Source organism: Sciurus vulgaris, assembly GCF_902686455.1.
Source record: "Sciurus vulgaris genome assembly, contig: HiC_scaffold_174_arrow_ctg1, whole genome shotgun sequence".
Classification (NCBI taxonomy): Eukaryota; Metazoa; Chordata; class Mammalia; order Rodentia; family Sciuridae; genus Sciurus; species Sciurus vulgaris.
Genome location: NW_027632879.1, coordinates 284,859 through 302,067, shown reverse-complemented (window position 1 = coordinate 302,067; position 17,209 = coordinate 284,859). Strand labels below are relative to the sequence as shown.

The window sequence follows — 17,209 nt, the reverse complement described above, 5'->3', positions numbered from 1 at the left end:
GTGCTTATAATTTCAGAAGTCTCTAGATGGCCAACTCTGTAGCTTTGGGCTGGAAGAGAGGAAGAACATAGTGGTGGAAGAAAGTAGCTTAGAACACGGCAAGTAGGAATGGGGGGTGGGAGGGCAGGGAGAGGGAGAGCTCTGCTTACTAGGGACAGAATATACACCCCAAAGACACGCCCCCAGGGACCCACTTCCTTCAGCCACACCCTACCTGCCACCATTCAGTTAAAACCTATCAGGAGATTAATGCACTGATTAGGTTAAGGTTCTTACAACCTGATCATTTCACCTCTAAATTTTTCTGCATTGTCTCACACATGAGCTTTTGGGGGATACCTCATATCTAAACCATAACACCCCCTTGTCCATGGTCAGTTATCTGTAGTCAACCCTTGCCTGAAAACATTAAATGGAAAAGTCCAGAAATAAAGAATTCATAATTCAGATGGATAAGGAAATAGAAGACTTTACCAAACAACATCATAAACCAACAAGAACTGACAGTTATCTATTGAAAACTGTCTGACAACAGCAAAATGTGCAGGTTTTTCAAATGCATAGGAAACTTTCTTGATGACTGACCACGTGAGAGACCATAAAACAGTCCTTTCCAAGCTAAAACACTGAACTAATGTGAAATATGTTCTGACCACAATGGAATGAAATTGAGAATCATTAAGAAAGAATTTTGGCAAATTCACAAGTGTATGTCAATACAACAACATTCTCTAAATAAGTGGGGAGTCAAGAAATCATAAAGAAAAATAGAAAATGTTTTGAGATGAATGAAAATGAAGACACAACACCAAAATCTGAGGTGCAGCTAATGCCATGCTTAGAGGAAAATGTAAAGCTGTGGATGCCCATAATAGTATATAAGAAAGACCTCAAATCAATAATCTAAACTTCCACCTTAAGACACTGGGAAAAGAACATTACCCTAAACCTAAAACAAGCAGAAGAAAGGAAATTATAAAGATTGGGGTGGAAATTAGTAAAACAAAGAATAGAAAATGGAGAAAATAAAGGAAATAAAAAGTTTGCTTTGAAAAGACTTTAGAAATGAGAAACATCTAGCTAGAAAAGCACATGTAGTTCAAGCAAATGTAACAAACTTTACAATCTAGAATCACACTATACGTTCACTGCTTTCTGGATAAGGTATAGGATGTAAAACTGATGTGCACAATATAAATAATAAACGTCTGATGTGGAGAGCATTATACTAGCTTCAATAATAGCTGCATGTGCTGCTGAACTCTTAACAGGATTCTTAGACCTTGGCAAGAACAGGATACATTTCAGGTTCCAGGCAGGTTATGGAGCCAGAACTTGGAGGTACTGGCCAAACCTGAGATTCTTTAATTTTACAAATATCAGCAAAAGGTCCACATTTACAGACTCAAACTCTTACTAAACCTTATCCCATAAAATGGTTCTATTAAGGCGTTGGGAAATTCAGCAATATTTAATAATAACACTTTTCAAAAATTCCAGGCACATACAATGCTACGATTTATTCAACTTCACTTAGCCAGCTTGGGTAGTATACTTGGGTATACAGTGTAGCCACCCAGCTTGTCTTAGGAAATGCAGACCAGAGCCAGGTACTCGGCATGGAGAAAGGCTAGAAAGGAGGGTCAGACATTGGTGGTCTCTGAACGTCTCAGAGCTTTGTGCCTGGAAATGCACCTGGGCCATCTTCATCTTATCATCATCATCATCATCACCATCATGCACAAAAGACTGGATGCATGCTACAGCCCTAGCACAAGGGCTCCAAGTCCTGAAAGTCTGACAGAGTGGTTAAAAATTGCCTGAGATGAGTCCTGCCTCAGCCACCTCCTACTGTGTAACTATGGACAAGCTACTTACCCTCTCTGTGCATCAGTTCCTTCTGTAAAATAGGGTAAATGATCATTTAATCCAGAGTCAACAATCTCAGTTTGCTAAAAGATTTAATGGTACTTGCAAAGCATGTAGAATAATACCTGGCATACAGCACATGCTTTTTTGTTGCTTAAAAAATGCTAGTCAGTGAGTTAAATCTCTCCTTTACTATGTGGAAAAAATAAGCAGGCTCCAAACTTCCCAGTCTTCTCTGCCAGCAGCCACGTTCATCTGCTGGTAGGAAAAGGATAATGTCTCCAACTTCCTGCTCCTCGTAGAGGTACCCCGACCTGGGATTTTAGTTCCTCCCCAGCCCTGGCTTGGGAGAAGCCCCAAGCTTTCCACTCCAGGGGCTATGTATTTGCTGGCTCTGATATTTGATGAATATTTTGCCAAAGCAGAAACACACCAAGGAAAAATGATGAAAGACATCTCCGCCACTGCTCTTGCCTTCTCTAACCGAAGGCAAAGAGAAGCCATACACAGGTGTCCACCCAAGCCCGCCCCTGTGGCCCCCTGCTTCTGTGGGGCCTCCTGCCATCTCTGTAGGTCCTGCGACAGCCCTCCTGGGCCCCCAGGCCACAACCTCCCCTAAAGTCTGCCACTCTCATTGCTGCCAGTCAGTGTCCCTGCTTCAGTGACTCCAGAGGGACACCACTGACCTTTGATGTCCCTTTGCTTTGGGGTAAGTTTGCTAGAGGACTGAAACTAGAAGCACGGTAAAGCCTAGATAATATCCAGAGTGTGTTCTGCTGAATCCATGCCCCAAGGAATGCCAGGAAAAAAAAATGCCCAGTTACAAGTGAATTTTAGATTAAGCATGAATATTTTTTTAGTTTAAGTACATCCATACAATATCTGAGATATGTGTACTAATTATTTACTGTTTATGTGAAATAGATGTGTAACTGGGCATTCAGTATTTTATTTGGCAACCCCATACGTGGAGAAGCCTGGCAAGGTTAGTTGGTTTTTACCCGCCGGGTTATTTTCTGCCTCCTAGGGACAAGAAAGACCAGAGGCAGGGTTGTGGCTTGGCAGCCCTGACGGGACACTCAGGGTAACACAGGGCTGCTGAGCAGTCCTGCAGTTGAACCCAAATCCTGGCCACATACATACTGGAGTGTAGTTCTTCTGCTCTTCAACCTCTCCCAAAGAATTGTCTAGCCCTCCAAAGCTGCTCTAACTCATCATGAAATCACGGGCTCCTCATCGGCAAAACACTGGACCTTTTAGCAGGAAACTCACAGCATGCAGTACCCTTTGAGTCCTCATCACTGGGATTGAGCCATTCACAAAGGCATGCTTACATTATCATGTGCACCTTCATGATAATCTTACACGCACTCTGCCCAAGGCCAGTGTTCTCTCAGTAATATTAAGATCAGACTGGTATTTTAGGCAGCTGGATTGTCTCTGCAGAAATAGAGACAGCATCCTGAATGCTTAAGTTGGATCATATCTGAAGTGGTGCTCAGGTGTCAAATGATGTAGTTAGAACCCAGAGTCTGTTGGTGTTTCATAATTCAGATCTGTGCAGAAAGGAGAAAGGAGAGAAGAAAAAAGGACAGTCACTGAGACAGAGGCAAAGAGGAAGAGTACACCCCAAACCTAACTTCTCATTAGGTTAGATACGGTTTTCATTAACAATTAAGCTTTTAGGTTTTTTAGACTGAACATACAAAATCTTTGAGAAAAATGAAATCAACTTAATGAAATAATCAGGTGTTTGAGAAAACAAATAAGAAATCCAAAGCACACCTGAGTTCAAATGTTTACCCAGGCACCGTATCATGATTATCCATATACGTGGCTGATATGAATTATGCCAACCTAAATTTCAAACACAGATTCTCAGAGGTCAATAAGCACACTGAGAAATTAGCATTGCACTGGGAATAGCACAGCACAGTGAACAAGAGCATATTCAATGAGGTTAGGGAAAGTACGGATTACATAAGTTGTTTTGGAGTAATAATCTTTGGCCATGAGGATCAATAACAAGGGTAGTGGCAGTCCAAGTTTGGACAGGCAATTACTGGCAGATGCATTTACAGAAGTGATTTCTGGCCAAGGTCATGTGGCCTTTGTGCAAGGTTGTACTTCTGGGAGTCTTTTGTGACTGTTCTTGATACCCAGCACGCATGCCTGAGATCCCCTCCTTCAAATCCTTCCAGCCTCATTCATTTATGTTTTCAATAGGGTTCAACACAAGTTTGATTCTGATAACTTTAACAGTTTCATGGAATTGCTCAATTAGGCCCTGTTCCACCAAAAGCTTCAAGAACATTATATATTTTTGTAATGTGCATTTGTGCACCCTTTAAAATGATCATGGAAATAATAGTATAACCTGAAGCAAGGTTTCTGTTGTGTTTTCTTACTCCCTAACATACTCTGTTATGGTTTGGATGTGAGGTGTCCCACAAAAGCTCACGTGTGAGACAATGCAAGAAGGTTCAGAGGAGAAATGATTGGGTTGTGAGAGTCTTAACCCCATCCATGATTTAATCCCCTGATAGGGATTAACTGAGTGGTAACCGAAGTGGTAGGGTACGGCTGGAGGAGGTGGGAATTGGGGCGTGGCTTTGGGTATATATTTGTATCTGGTGAGTGGAGACTTTCTGCTTCCTGATCTCATGTGAGCTGCTTCCCTCTGCCATGCTCTTCCACCATGATGTTCAGCTTCACCTGGAGCCCCAAGGAATGGAGCCGGCCTTCTGTGGACTAAGACCTCTGAAACTGTGGGCCCTCAAATAAACTTTTCCTCCTCTATAATTTGCTGGTCAGAATCTTTTAGTCATAGCAGCAAAAAAGAAAAAAGGAAAATGGACTAAAACATACTCTGAGCATTGCAGAGCTCTGGTAGAAGAGCGAGTCCAACAGCACATCTACCTGCCCTTTGGGCTTCTGTGCGACTTTCTCCAGACGCCCCACACTTCACTCCAGTGCAATTGGCTGTATTTGCCCATCCTTTTCTGACTTTGGCTTATGCGGGACCACCTTCATAGATGTGTGATCTGCCCAGTCACCCAGGGCCTCATGCTCAGAAGGACCTTGCCGTCACATGCATGTAAATTCTTAACAGTTTTTGTACTTGAAATTCCCCACTTGCATTTTGTGCTGGAATCTGCAAATTATGCAGCCAGTTCCAGGCTTGTGCACTACAATATAACAAAATCTCAAAAATAATAATGACAGTTCCATAGAGCATTTTGAACTTACCTCCTGAATAGCTGATATCATTTGATATCTCTAACTCCCAAATCCCTAGGAAGTCAGAAGAGGACTTTTTAATGGGGAAAGTAAGGCTATCTAGGTATTATAAAGTCCAAGTCTAGCTAAAAGTCTCATCTTCAGGGCGATGACCAATTAGGTCAATGACCACACTTTCAAACATTTCCTACAAACATGCTAGTGAGGCTGATCGCGCCATATTTCTCCAATGTAGTCCCTCCACCCTCATTCTCCACACCACGCCCTCGTCTCACCTGCATTGTAGTTGAAGATGTAACTAGAGAACCTGGGACTTATCTGTCCATTCCCTCTTCTGTGCCTTGCATTTACTATTTCATAACCTTTGGGACATAGGAGGGACATAGGCCCTTCACAGTCTGAGCATCTCACTCATCACGTTTTGTCATGGGTCCCACAATCATGGGAGTATTTCTCCTACATCTCTCCTGTTGATGGAGAACAGGAAGGAAAACAGGATGCACAGCTTACTGTTACGAAGCAATGAAGCAGCTCCAGAAATCAAGCCTTCCTACCTCTGGTCTCCTGCCCAACAAGCCAGACCTAGAGCATAGCGGTCACGAGTGCTCATGGAGATGTCCTGGTCACAGGAAGCCCTTCTGTCTGGTCACTGCAGGCCAGTACGTTTCCTAGAGATATTATTCAAGGAGGCCATGAGGAATCTGTCCACTGCCCTTGCAAATTATTTTGCTTTGGAGTGCTCCTGAAATCGGCCCTCCTTGCAAATCTGGCTAAGAGTAAATGATAACTGGCAGGTAAGACAAGTTGCAGTTGTCTCTTTCTGAGGTTAGGTGAAATCCTTGGTGGGAGCTGGTATTCTTCAAGGCCTGGTGATCTTCTATCTACTGGGGTGATAATTATCCAACCTCTGGAGGGGAGTATGTAGAATCTCCTTATTTGTGGGATTGAGTCCACTCTACCTTATCATCTATATAAGCTTGGTGGTGTTTTCTCCTCTGTGTTGTGCTTTGTGTGTGTGTATGTGTGGGTGTGTATAAAGACCCTGGCATAAAAGAGGTGCTCAAACCTTGTTCAAGTCCACACTTTGATTCATCAGATGTACATAGGCACAAAACACTGTTTTTGGAAAAAGTTTGGGAAAGGACTTGGCCACCTGTTTCCTGGTTTTCTAGCTTGACCCTTCCTTCCATGGCTCCACTGAAGAGGGGTCATTGTCACCTGCGGCAAATGCAATGGAGTTACAGTTTCTGATTGGGGAAAATGTCCCAGTTCCAAAGTTAGTCGTCTGACTGATCTCAGGCGAGATGCTGACCCTGGCTTATCGCAGTGATCTGTCTTCCTCCTTGTAGTCCAGAAGACTCCTTTGAGGCAAATCACAGGGATTCTTTTTTCTTTTTGCGGTTCTGGGGATTGGACCCAGGGCCTTGAGCTTGCAAGGTAAGCACTCTACCAACTGAGCTATCTCCCCAGCCCAAATCACAGGGATTCTTATGAAGGCTGTTCCTCTCTGGAGAAATACTAGAACACAGTGATCTTTTTTCATTTAAATACAAAGCCCACAGCTGTATCATAGAGAAAAAAAGTCTGTTGTGCCTGACCATTGTGGCCATTTAAATATAAAAGGCAAAGACCCAGCCCCAGCCCTGAGTTCAACCTCTATCTGTTTGACTCTGAACTTTTCCTCTTCATTTTCAAACTTTGAACCAGTTCAGGAGTTTTCAGGGACAATGACCAATTTGGTCAATGACCACATTTTCAAACACCCTACAAACAGTGCAGCCCTACCAATTCACCTGCTATTCTTGCAACAGGAAATGCACATGAGACCTGCAATTCCATATTGTTGATTTCATTTCATTTCCTGGTGAACTGGAGACAGCACACCTCCCGACTGGGGTGTGTGAGAATCAGAGGTGAGGAAGGCATCTTTAAGCAGTAAATAGATGCTGTTCCACTATTTCTCTCCCTCCGCAAAGACACTTGTATCATAAATAATGCTTGTATTTTCCAAGTTGAGACTTTGGAAGAACTTTACTGCTACCCCAGGAACTCTCTAGGGGAGTAGCCCACTGCGTGTGTCAACGTGTGGAAAGTCACTCACTTACAAACACTGGTCAGCACTCAGGTGGCTCTGCCCTGCGCCCTGTGCCTCACAGCGGTCTAACCAGTCTGGGGATGGCAGGCACCCACAGAACACACTGTTTTCCCACCATTTGTCTCTAGAAGTCTTCACTGTTATTTAGTTGTCCTATGTGGCCCTTTGTTTTATTCCAGATGTCTAACATTAACACAAAATATCAGCAATGGTGATAACGTCAGGCTCCAAGACATGTTGCTTATCTTTTATAGCTAGTTTCCCAATGACTTGACTCTGTCTAAAGACAGAGCTGGCACTATTCCTAGAATTTATAGAATATTATCAGGGTCCCTAATGAGCATAAGTGACCCATCCCATCCAGCCTCTTGCCCTACATGTACTGGATCCCTGCAATGTTATAGATGCAAAAATATGTCACATTCTTAAGGAAGCAGCTTGTTCAACTCAAAGAGCTTTGAAGGAAGCTGAGTAAAGGCTGTTAAAGATGCAGGGTGAGTAAGTTGCAGAGATGCTGGCATGAGCACAATCATTCCAAGTAAAAAGTGTGCATGGCATGCGGCCAGAGCTGCCATGAAAACCTTCAAGATCCTTCTTCTAACCAGATGGTCAATCCCCACCCCTGTGTTTCTTATATTGAATACAAACCAGGGTGATCTCAGGAAGTCTGCAAATTGGTCATCGGTTACTGTGTAACAAACGACCCCCAAACACAGTGGCTTGAACGACAATCACTCTTCATTTCTCACAATTTGCACAGCTCAGGAATTCAGATAGGGCACCGCAGGGATGACTTGTCTCTGCCTGATTCTCAGGCTGCAGATGGACCCCATGTGTGGCTGTCTATGTGACCTGGGCTTCCTGAAGCATAATGACCATCCCAAGAAAGGAAGAGCCAGGCAGAGGCTTGCACCTGCCATGACCCAGATTGGCAGCCATTCGGCCTCTCTTCCAGAGTGTTCCATTGGCCAAGATGGTACAAGGGTCTGCCCTTACTCAAAGGGAGACTATTTAGAAATCAAGCGAGTCACAATATAAGAGTATGTGGGCTGGGAAATACACTGACTCTGCCACCTTTGAGAAATGTGGTCTGCTGCAGGCACCTCCACATGCTCACAGTCATTCATTTTGAATCTCTCAGGTAACACGTCATTCTCTTAACCAGGAAGCATCAGCGGACCTCCAGCCCACCGACTGCGTGGTGGCCTTGTGGAGCAGCTGGTGGATGCCCCTGGTTCCACCTCTCTTTCCTTTGCCCTGGGCTGGCAGGGCTGCCTCTCCCAGTCCTCGTCTGGCTCCTCTCATGTTGCACCTGCCTCCCTACCGTGGTGTCTCTGAAAACCTGGAAGGAAAATGCCGTGCTCACCGTGGGGGGCCTTCTGACGCGGTCTGGACAGTTCCACTGTAGTTTCCAACTTTTCTTAAATTCTATTCATTTTGTCTTGCTTCTTAGTGCTGTCCCCATTCTCTGGGTATTCTGCAATGCTCATGAGTGGCTTTATAATCAAACAGAAGAATAAGACATTACTTTTTGAAGTGGATGTTGTCACTCCTCACCCTCATCTGCTCTCTGCTGCCTTCTGCATGGACTCCAAGCTTACTGCTGTGTCTCCTGCCCCTGGGCCCTGCTGCCCCCTAACCCTGCCTCCATCACGTCTTCCTGACCTCTTTCCCCAGCACGTCCTCCTTCTGGCCCTCACTCACTCCCACAGTCCCCGCCCATCATCCACGCAGTACTCTGCTCTGCTGTCCCCTGACCCCTCGTGACTAGGCCCAATTCTCCTGCACCCATGGTGGCCTGCCTGCCTTACGCCTGTCTCTTCGTTAGGAGAAGTTTCAACTTGACCTCTGCTGCCTCACAGGGAGGCTCTGGGGTGCCCTGCTCCCCCACTGTCTTCGTAAAACCATCCACACACTGCCCATGTGCCATGTTTTGGGGATGATCTTTACTGGACTGGAAGTACCCTGAGGACAGGCTCAATATTATTGCTGAAGGTTTTCTCCTGACTGATTTGCTTCATCCCCAGAAAATTACTTGCTGAATTTTTTTTTTTTTTTTGGTGTTCCAAGATGTCCATCTAACAATTTGACATCACTGATGGATTCACAAAAAAATGTGCTTAGGAACACACCCACCAGGTGTGGTTGATTCTCACTCTGCAGGGTTTCTTCCCTCATTCACCAGCAAACTCCTAGTCACCCTTCGAGACCTAGTTTAGAGGCTAATTCTGCACAGAGCCTTCTTGCCTGCCCCAGCAGCTCTGAGAGCCGGTGACTTCAGGCTGGCCCTACCCAAGCTGAGGGATGGCCTTGTGTACAAATCTGCTCCCCATAGTCCCCTGAGATTCTGACTGGCCACTGTGGGTGCTTGTTTAATGAAGGAAGGAAGGAATTTCTGAGTGCCAGGAAATGCTGGCTCAGCATCCCTGAGGAGGCTGAAGGATGGGTAGCCATGGGAGCCCCGGAGAGCTTTATGACTTTGACACTGGGGCACCCCACTGGGCACGTGGGGTGGGCTGGGGACAGGGCTGCCTGCCCAGAGCAGGCCCTGTTCTCATCTAGTAGGTCACGCAGGCCAGCAAAGCTTGCCAAGAGTCCCCACATGCTGGCCAGCCTGCCTTCCCACGCACCACCCCAAAGTCTCCATTATTTTTGAATTCTTCCTCCTGGTCCTTGGTCCAGGCTTTTGCCAGGCCTGACACCAAAGAGTCACAGAGTGTCACTCTTCAGGAATGTAAAAGGATTCTGGTCCCCATGGCTGCAGTTAATCATACACTCTACAAATGCAGGGAGCTCATTTGGGGAAAATACAGTTTTTCCTTTTCATGCATTTGCTGCTTTCTCCAAACAAACTCTAGGAGAGACTGCATCATCAGCAACTTGACAATTTGGAACTGAAAAAGAGAGTCTAGAATCTGGGATTTCATGTCTCCTCTGATTGAAAAAATAAAAATTCTTTGAAGTGCATAAATTTGCACTTGGCAGTGCTTTCATCTGGCACCCTTTCATTTTCCACAGACCAAGCTGAAGCAAAAAAAAAAATCGTCCTTCTCCCTTTGCCGTGGAGATCGTCTGCCCTCAAGACTTTTCACATAAGATGCTCCTGAAGATTGATGTGGCTCCTTCACCATGCAGACTGTGGGGAAGCCTCTGCTCCTCCTCCTCTTCTTCACTGCACAAAGTGACACAGCCACAGGCCAGAGCATCCATCAGCTGCCTTTGAAGTGCTGGATGATGGGAAATGGGGCAAGCGTGGGCTAGGTGGGCCCCTGGGTAGCTGCCGCATCTACTACCTGCCACTTAGACACTTGACACGGTTCTGTGGAGTAGAGGACTCAACACTTGACACGGTTCTGTGATCATCCTCTCTCTTGGGGGCCATAGGTGTGGCATGTCTCCATGTGTAGTTGCTTTTTAATATTAATAATCAATATATCATGAGAAACTTATTGGAAAAACATTGGGAAGGTTCTACTGTATTGGGACCCAAAATAGTACACAATAAAAATTTAGCAGTAATACATAGATAAAATATATGAAAATAAACAATTGTAGCTGTGCTTGAGTTAAAAGGAGCCTGTAATTACTTTAGTATAATAATTTCTAAATATAGATGGATAAAGAGGCATTCCTCTGAGCTTGGATGCAGTGTTTAGCCTTTGTTGCTTTCCTAGTTTTAATAATTGATTCTAGAGATGATTTACATAATAAAAATATTTAGGTTAGTCATAAATATGTGTTTTTCCTATGTTTAGTCTAATTCTTTGAGAATCAGAATAAGATTGTAGTCTGCCATTATATGAAATAGAATAGACTAAATATTAAATATTGTTGATTTCTTTGCCCTTTTATAATAGTAAAATCTTTTCACTGTTAAACACTGAACTTCATGGTGGGGGTGGTTTCTCAGAAAATCTAGTGACGTGTTTGTTCTGAAGGTTGAAGGCTGGGAGATCATGGTGCCCTCAGTTTAGCTGGGAGGCAAGATTGTTTCAGTTTAGCTGGGAAATAAGGTTGCTTTGGTCTGGGCTGTCATACAGAGAGAATGTGTACTTTGAGAAGAAGCATAGATTGTACTTTTGAAGGTTTTTCTTATTTTAAACTAACCATAAACTGATATAATCATTACTAAAGAAAAATATCTATAAAAAGGCTGGCAGAAAAAATAGGGGAATGGATGCTCTCCACCTCAGTCCCTGGGGAGAAGGCGAACCCTGGGGTAGGATGTCGGGAAGGGAAGACCTCCCTCTCCTTGCAGCTGAGGAGAGAGGGCACTGGGCAGCGAGAGTTTAGTTCTACTGAGAGAGGAGCACAGCAGCAGCCCAGACGGTGGGTGTGACCTGGGCCCTCCTGGGGCTGCAGACAGGGATCCAGGCAGGAAGCCCCTTGGGAGAGCATCCCCAGGGTAGGGCTGGACCTGCGTGTGGATCTAAGAGCAGACCCTTTGGGAGCAGCTGTAAGTTACTCTAGAAGCTATCTTCCCAAACCCAAACACTCTTGAGAAAGTGCTGTTTTCAGCAAACTCCATCTCACTCATGCTGTGGGGACCTGGGGGCAATGGCACATTGTCTCTGGAGTCACTGGCAACCGGGGGGGGGGGGGGGGAGACAAGGAAGCCAGGGAAACTTAGAAACTCAATCTGCAATGCAGTGTGATCGGCAGCTTCTCAAACAGCCCCTGGCGGCCCCACCCTGACCCTCATGCCCTCGTGAATTGCCTCACTTTGTGGATGGGCCAGAGACTTGCTCCTCACCAGGACAATAGGGCAAAGCTGGTGGAGTGCCACCTCTGTGATCAGGCTGTATGAGATTGTCACTTCTATCTAGTTAGCTGACTCTTGCCTTTTCAACTTGATCCCAACAAGTCACTTGGGGGAGGATCATGGGCAAGAAACTGAGGGTGGACTCTGGTCAACACCCTGCAGGCAGTGAGCTGAGCCTATGTGGGGATCCTTCCCAGTGGGGCCTTTGGATGAACCCCTGACCCTTGCTGCCGACTGGGTGGCAGCCCATGAGGGATCCTGAAGCAGAGGAGGTGACTAAGCTGTGCTTGGGTCCCGAGTCTTGGCAATTGTGGAATAGTACGCCATCTCAAATTGGCCTAAGAGCTAGAAAAATATCACACTATTTTTATTAATTAGCTGTCTGATGCAATAATATCTTTGCCCCACTTTTTGACCATAAATCGGATTTCCTTTCCAGAGGGCAAAAATTTTACATTATAGAGAAAATCAAAAGACACTCCAGTCTTCCCTTGGGCACAGATATGTTGCTACCACGCTTTCTTAGAAATTGGAAACCTCTCCTTTACTTTACAACCCGTGTCTGATGAGGTCGTGTCAGGCCTCAGGATGCTACGGAGCATGAAAACCTCTCCACCAAGCTCCCTCAGGAGGGGCTTCAGAGACAGGCTCACTTTTTGTTGGACTTGTACAAATTGGTGCCTTGCCAACAAAGACATTCTAAGAAATTCTATTTTGCATGTTTCCCATCAAAGAAGGGCAAAGCTGTCCAACACACTTATAGTCCCAAGAATGGGATTATGGAATTTATTCCCAGTAAAAAAAGAACTTCAACTATGAATAGGCATTGATGAGGAACGGACCCTCTGCTTGCACTTCTCACACCTGATGTTGGAAGGACTTCCTAAGGAGTCGCTCCTGATTCCTTGCATTCTGCAACTCGTTTCTCCTCCTCTGCCTACGTGCATCCTGGGTCAGGCCTTGTCCCAATGATCCCTGGGTCCTAGTCTGTGCCGGGCCTGGTGAGGCAGCAGGTGGGTAGGAGGACTGTTGCTGAGCTGTTACTGTATCAGACAGCTGATAACTAGGTAGCAAATGAACTTGAGGTGGAGTGTGACCACAGTGACACAGAAGGGCACAGGGACAAGAGTCTAGGCCAAGAGGAACCAACACATCATCAAAGACCAGTGACCACAGAGAACCATGGCTGTCCTGGGAGAAGCTGAGAAATGGCAGAGCTCTGAGCTTGAAGCTCCTGAGGTTGAACTCTTGTTCCAAGGAATGATCCTGAGCTGCTTTTCTATTTTGCACAACTTCTTTTTCTCTGGGCACTTTAGAGGACTTCAATACAGGCATGAAATACGTAGGATTTTTCAATTATGTTTTTACTGTTATTTAGAAAGTGTAATATTTTACAAAGGTAAAACTTACTTGGGTTACTACAGAAACACCAGGGACAAGCCGATACCTTTGCAGGGATTCTCAGGAGAAATCTGGTGAGGACCAATGAGGCTGCCCGGCCCCTTTCAATCGCACAGGTGTGAGGAGTGTGCCCCAAAGCGTCTCGGGGAACGAGGGATACTGCTGTCCTCTCACAAGGGGAACGAGGGTCTACCATAATTTTGATTGCAATTCTCTGAAGAGAAAGGAATTGAGGACCTTGAGTGTAGAAATGAGAAGGTCTTCCCAAGGCCCAAAGTTCCAAGAAATTTGGAGACGTGAAATGACAAGTCCATTGAACCTGTGTGTACATTTTAATTTCTACACAAGGAAATATGGGTCTCCACACCAAAGTGAGGCAAAACACATCTGGGGCACTTTCCTTTTCTGATTCTGAAAATGGGAAACGTTCTAAAGGCCCCAGAGGGAGATGGCCACTGTGGACATGCCCAAGGAGGGCAGGGCCGTTTCTGGCTCTGACCTCACAAGGAGCCATTGTGAGGACAGGTCTCCGGGCAGGTATATAAGCAGGTGGCTGGGGCTGGCTTTTCGTCCATAAGTACAGGAAGCTCTTGGTGGTGACCTGTCGGACTCCCAGCTATTTAGTGTGTCTGGTGGTTGGCGGTCGGTGGTTGTGGTGTGTGGATCTTGGTTCTTTGATTTGAGTTTTTTGTTTTGTCTGGTTTTGGTTTTTGATTTCGATTTCTTGTTTTGGCTCATTATTTTTTTTGTTGTTGTTGTTCTGCTAGCCTCCTCAGTGGGTGTTCCTGGTGAGGATGGGTGTGTTTAGTGAGACTAGTGAGTCTAGTGTAGTGTCGCAGGGGCCTGGCTCCTGCTACGAGCAGCCCTTTCTGGACCAGTACGAGGTCCTGAGGGCCATCGGGCGGGGTGAGTTTGGCCAGGTGCACCTGGCCCGCCATCGCCTGACGGGGGCAGAGGTGGCGGTGAAGGTGCTGAGGCTGTCGGTGCAGAACATCCCGGTGCTGTCGGAGCCGTACGTGCTGAAGAGGCTGGAGCACCCCAGCGTGGTGCGGCTTTTTCAAGTGATGGCCACCCGGGAGAAGCTGTACGTGGTTCTGGAGCTGGCGGCGGGGGAGCAGTTGCTGCGGCGCATCCCGCGTGGGGGCATGCAGCACGAGGAGGCCCGCAGAGTCTTCAGGGAGGTGGCGTGTGCCGTGGCCTACTGCCACGAGCAGGGCGTGGCGCACCGAGACCTCAAGCCCGAAAACATCATGGTGGACGCCGCGGGACGCATCAAGCTCATCGACTTCGGCCTCGGCGCCAGGTTCAGGCCCGGGCAGAAGCTCCACAATTTCTGGGGAACTCTGGCATACCTGGCCCCAGAGATCGTCCTGCGGCAGGAGTACGAGGGCCCCCCGGCCGACGTCTGGAGCCTGGGTGTCCTCCTCTACTTCATGTTGACAGGCAGCCGCCCGTTCAGGGCCCCCACAGCGCAGGACGTGCTGATGGCCATCGTGCAGGCCAGGTTCCACGTGCCCAGCTCTGTTCCCGCCCAGGCACGGAGGCTCATCTGCCAGATCCTGACCGTCAAGCCCAAGAAGCGGCCCACAGTCCAGCAGATCCTGCAGCACCCGTGGCTGCGGCAGGGCAAGCCGTGTGCACCCCACCGTCCCAGCCAGGTGCTGCCTCAGCGCCCGGACCCCGCCCTCCTGACCGTCCTGTTCGACCTGGGCTTCGACCCCTACCACACCTGGCTGTCCCTGGCCAAAAGGAAGTTTGATGCGGCCATGGCCACCTACCTGCTCCTTAAGCACCAGCAAGGCCAGGGGGTAGGGTTCGCGTCCCAGGGCCGGCCTCTGCCTCCCTGGCTGAGGTCTCGCCCGCACCTGGAGGACCTGTCCCCTGTCCCGGTGCTGCCCCAGAGGAGTGCCAGCGAGCCTACCCTGCGCACCTTCCCTGGGCCCCCTGAGAGTCCGCTGCCCCAGGAGGCCCAGGAGCCAGGCCACCAGGGCGTCAGAGCTGCCAGCCTGCCCGCCGTTCCTCTGCGTTGCCTGCCCGCCGGGGTCCCCACTCTTGGGAGCTGCCTGCAGTCGGACTCTGAACTCCCCCTGACCGACTCCTCCGCGATCTTGTACGCGTGGTCCAGGACAGAGAGCAGCAGCGCCTTCTCCCAGGACACAGCCCCACGGCAAGGCCACACAAGTGCCTGGAAGCGGGTGAGGAGGACCATCAGCGCCTGCTTCCGAGGACTGTGTTGCTGCCTACCGCGGGCCAGCTCCAGAGTGGCCCCGACGCCACAGAGGAGAAACAGGCCACACCGTGAATGGCCAGCCTCCCAGGAGGTGGAGAGCTGAGCCAGACGGTGCCTGGGGATGCCCGACTCTCCTCTGCCCCCACCTGCCGAGGACCTCAGAGACCCTTCTGCCTGGGACACTTGCCCTGCCTGCCCTGTCTGCCCCTCCCTTATTTCCCCCATTTTTCTCACTGGATTCCTAATAAATTGCTTTGAGATGAATTGGATCATGAGCTTTTCCTTCCCAAGATCAAAATGTAGGCGCATGGAAGGAACGGTGGAGCCTCAGGCTAAGGGAGGGGCCAAGAGGTCACCATGTCTCCCAGGCCTGGATCTCTGTGCCTCCCTCTGCAGTGAAGATAGGGACACTGCAGGGGCCGGGAGTCACAATAGGTGGGACACATGGGCCTTGAGCCGGTAGTGACAGTTCCCTTGCTTATGCTAGGACAGACAGATTCACTGCCCCTGACCCAGTGTAGAGGAGTCCCTTCCCTTGAGCCATTGTAGACATGCCTTTTACTTGGTGACCTTGGCCAGGAGGAATCCCTCCCTGAGCACTCAGGACAGGGTGGGTGTCAACTGTTGGAGATATGACCTCAAAAGGCCTGTGTTACCTCAGAGGGCCTGTGTGACCTCAGCGTTGTGAGGTGTCATCCTCATGACGCTGTGCAGGGAGGATGGGGTGGGCCTGCGGACATGGTGGCCTTCCCCAGCAGTGTTGGTGCTTCCCCACCCATCATGCTTCCTCCCACCCAGAATCATTTCATGGCTCCTCCGGAGGCTGGGCACGGTGTCCCCAGCACAGGGTGTAAGTCCGTCCGTCCTAGGGAGGCAGGTTCTGCCCTTCGCCCCCTCCACTTTTGAAGTTTCTCTCTTCAAATCACCACCTCAGAAGCTCTTGCAGGTTTCCCCAGTACTTAAAGCCCCGTGTTCCCTTTGGTGTCTAGGCCAGGGTGGCCTGCTCCAGGTGTCCAGACCTGGGTCATTGGTCCCAGGCCTCCTGTGCGGCACTTGGACACGTTGTTCCCATCTGCCTCTTTGGTTACTGAGTCTCTTTATCTAATGGGCCGACACCTCCTGTGGCTCTCTTGTCACTTTGCCTGGGAAACTGGGTTTTTCTACCCCACGCGAATGTCCTTCCTTCAGGCTCAACGGGGTGCTTGGCACAGCCACAAAGATGTTCGATCAAATGGTTGAAGAGGAAGAAGCAAGGAGACCAGGCCCTGGTGCCCCAGGCAGGAGAGCCAGAGCCCAACTGAGGGTGATTTGTGCCCAGCAGACAGAGGCCAGGGTTGAGTGCCTCCATGTAGCCAACCAGCAGCTCCCCAGAGGCATCTGCAGACTATTCATCAGCGCATGCCTGGAGTCTGGGGCTCCCGGGGGCACGTCCCACCACGTCAGTAGCTGCAACACAGGACGAGGAGCTCAAGGTCTTAGCGGACCTCTGATATCCCTCAGCCCTAAGGGTTCAATTTGAACAGGACATGGCGCTTCCTGGGCAGGAGTCCCAACTGTGAGCTTCGGACAGGAGAGCCCTCAGTGGGTTTGGCTTCAGGGGCAGAGCGTGGGT

General features: G+C 48.3%; 1 protein-coding gene across 1 annotated transcript; it reads left to right on the top strand.

Moving 5' to 3' along the window:
• Positions 1 to 14,161: 14,161 nt before the first annotated feature.
• Positions 14,162 to 15,700, top strand: LOC306652290 (sperm motility kinase 2B-like; the record flags this gene model as incomplete). The annotated part of the gene is made up of 1 exon (XM_079125268.1): positions 14,162 to 15,700. One exon carries the CDS (start codon positions 14,162 to 14,164, stop codon positions 15,698 to 15,700), a length of 1,539 nt encoding a protein of 512 aa, XP_078981394.1.
• Positions 15,701 to 17,209: the final 1,509 nt, after the last annotated feature.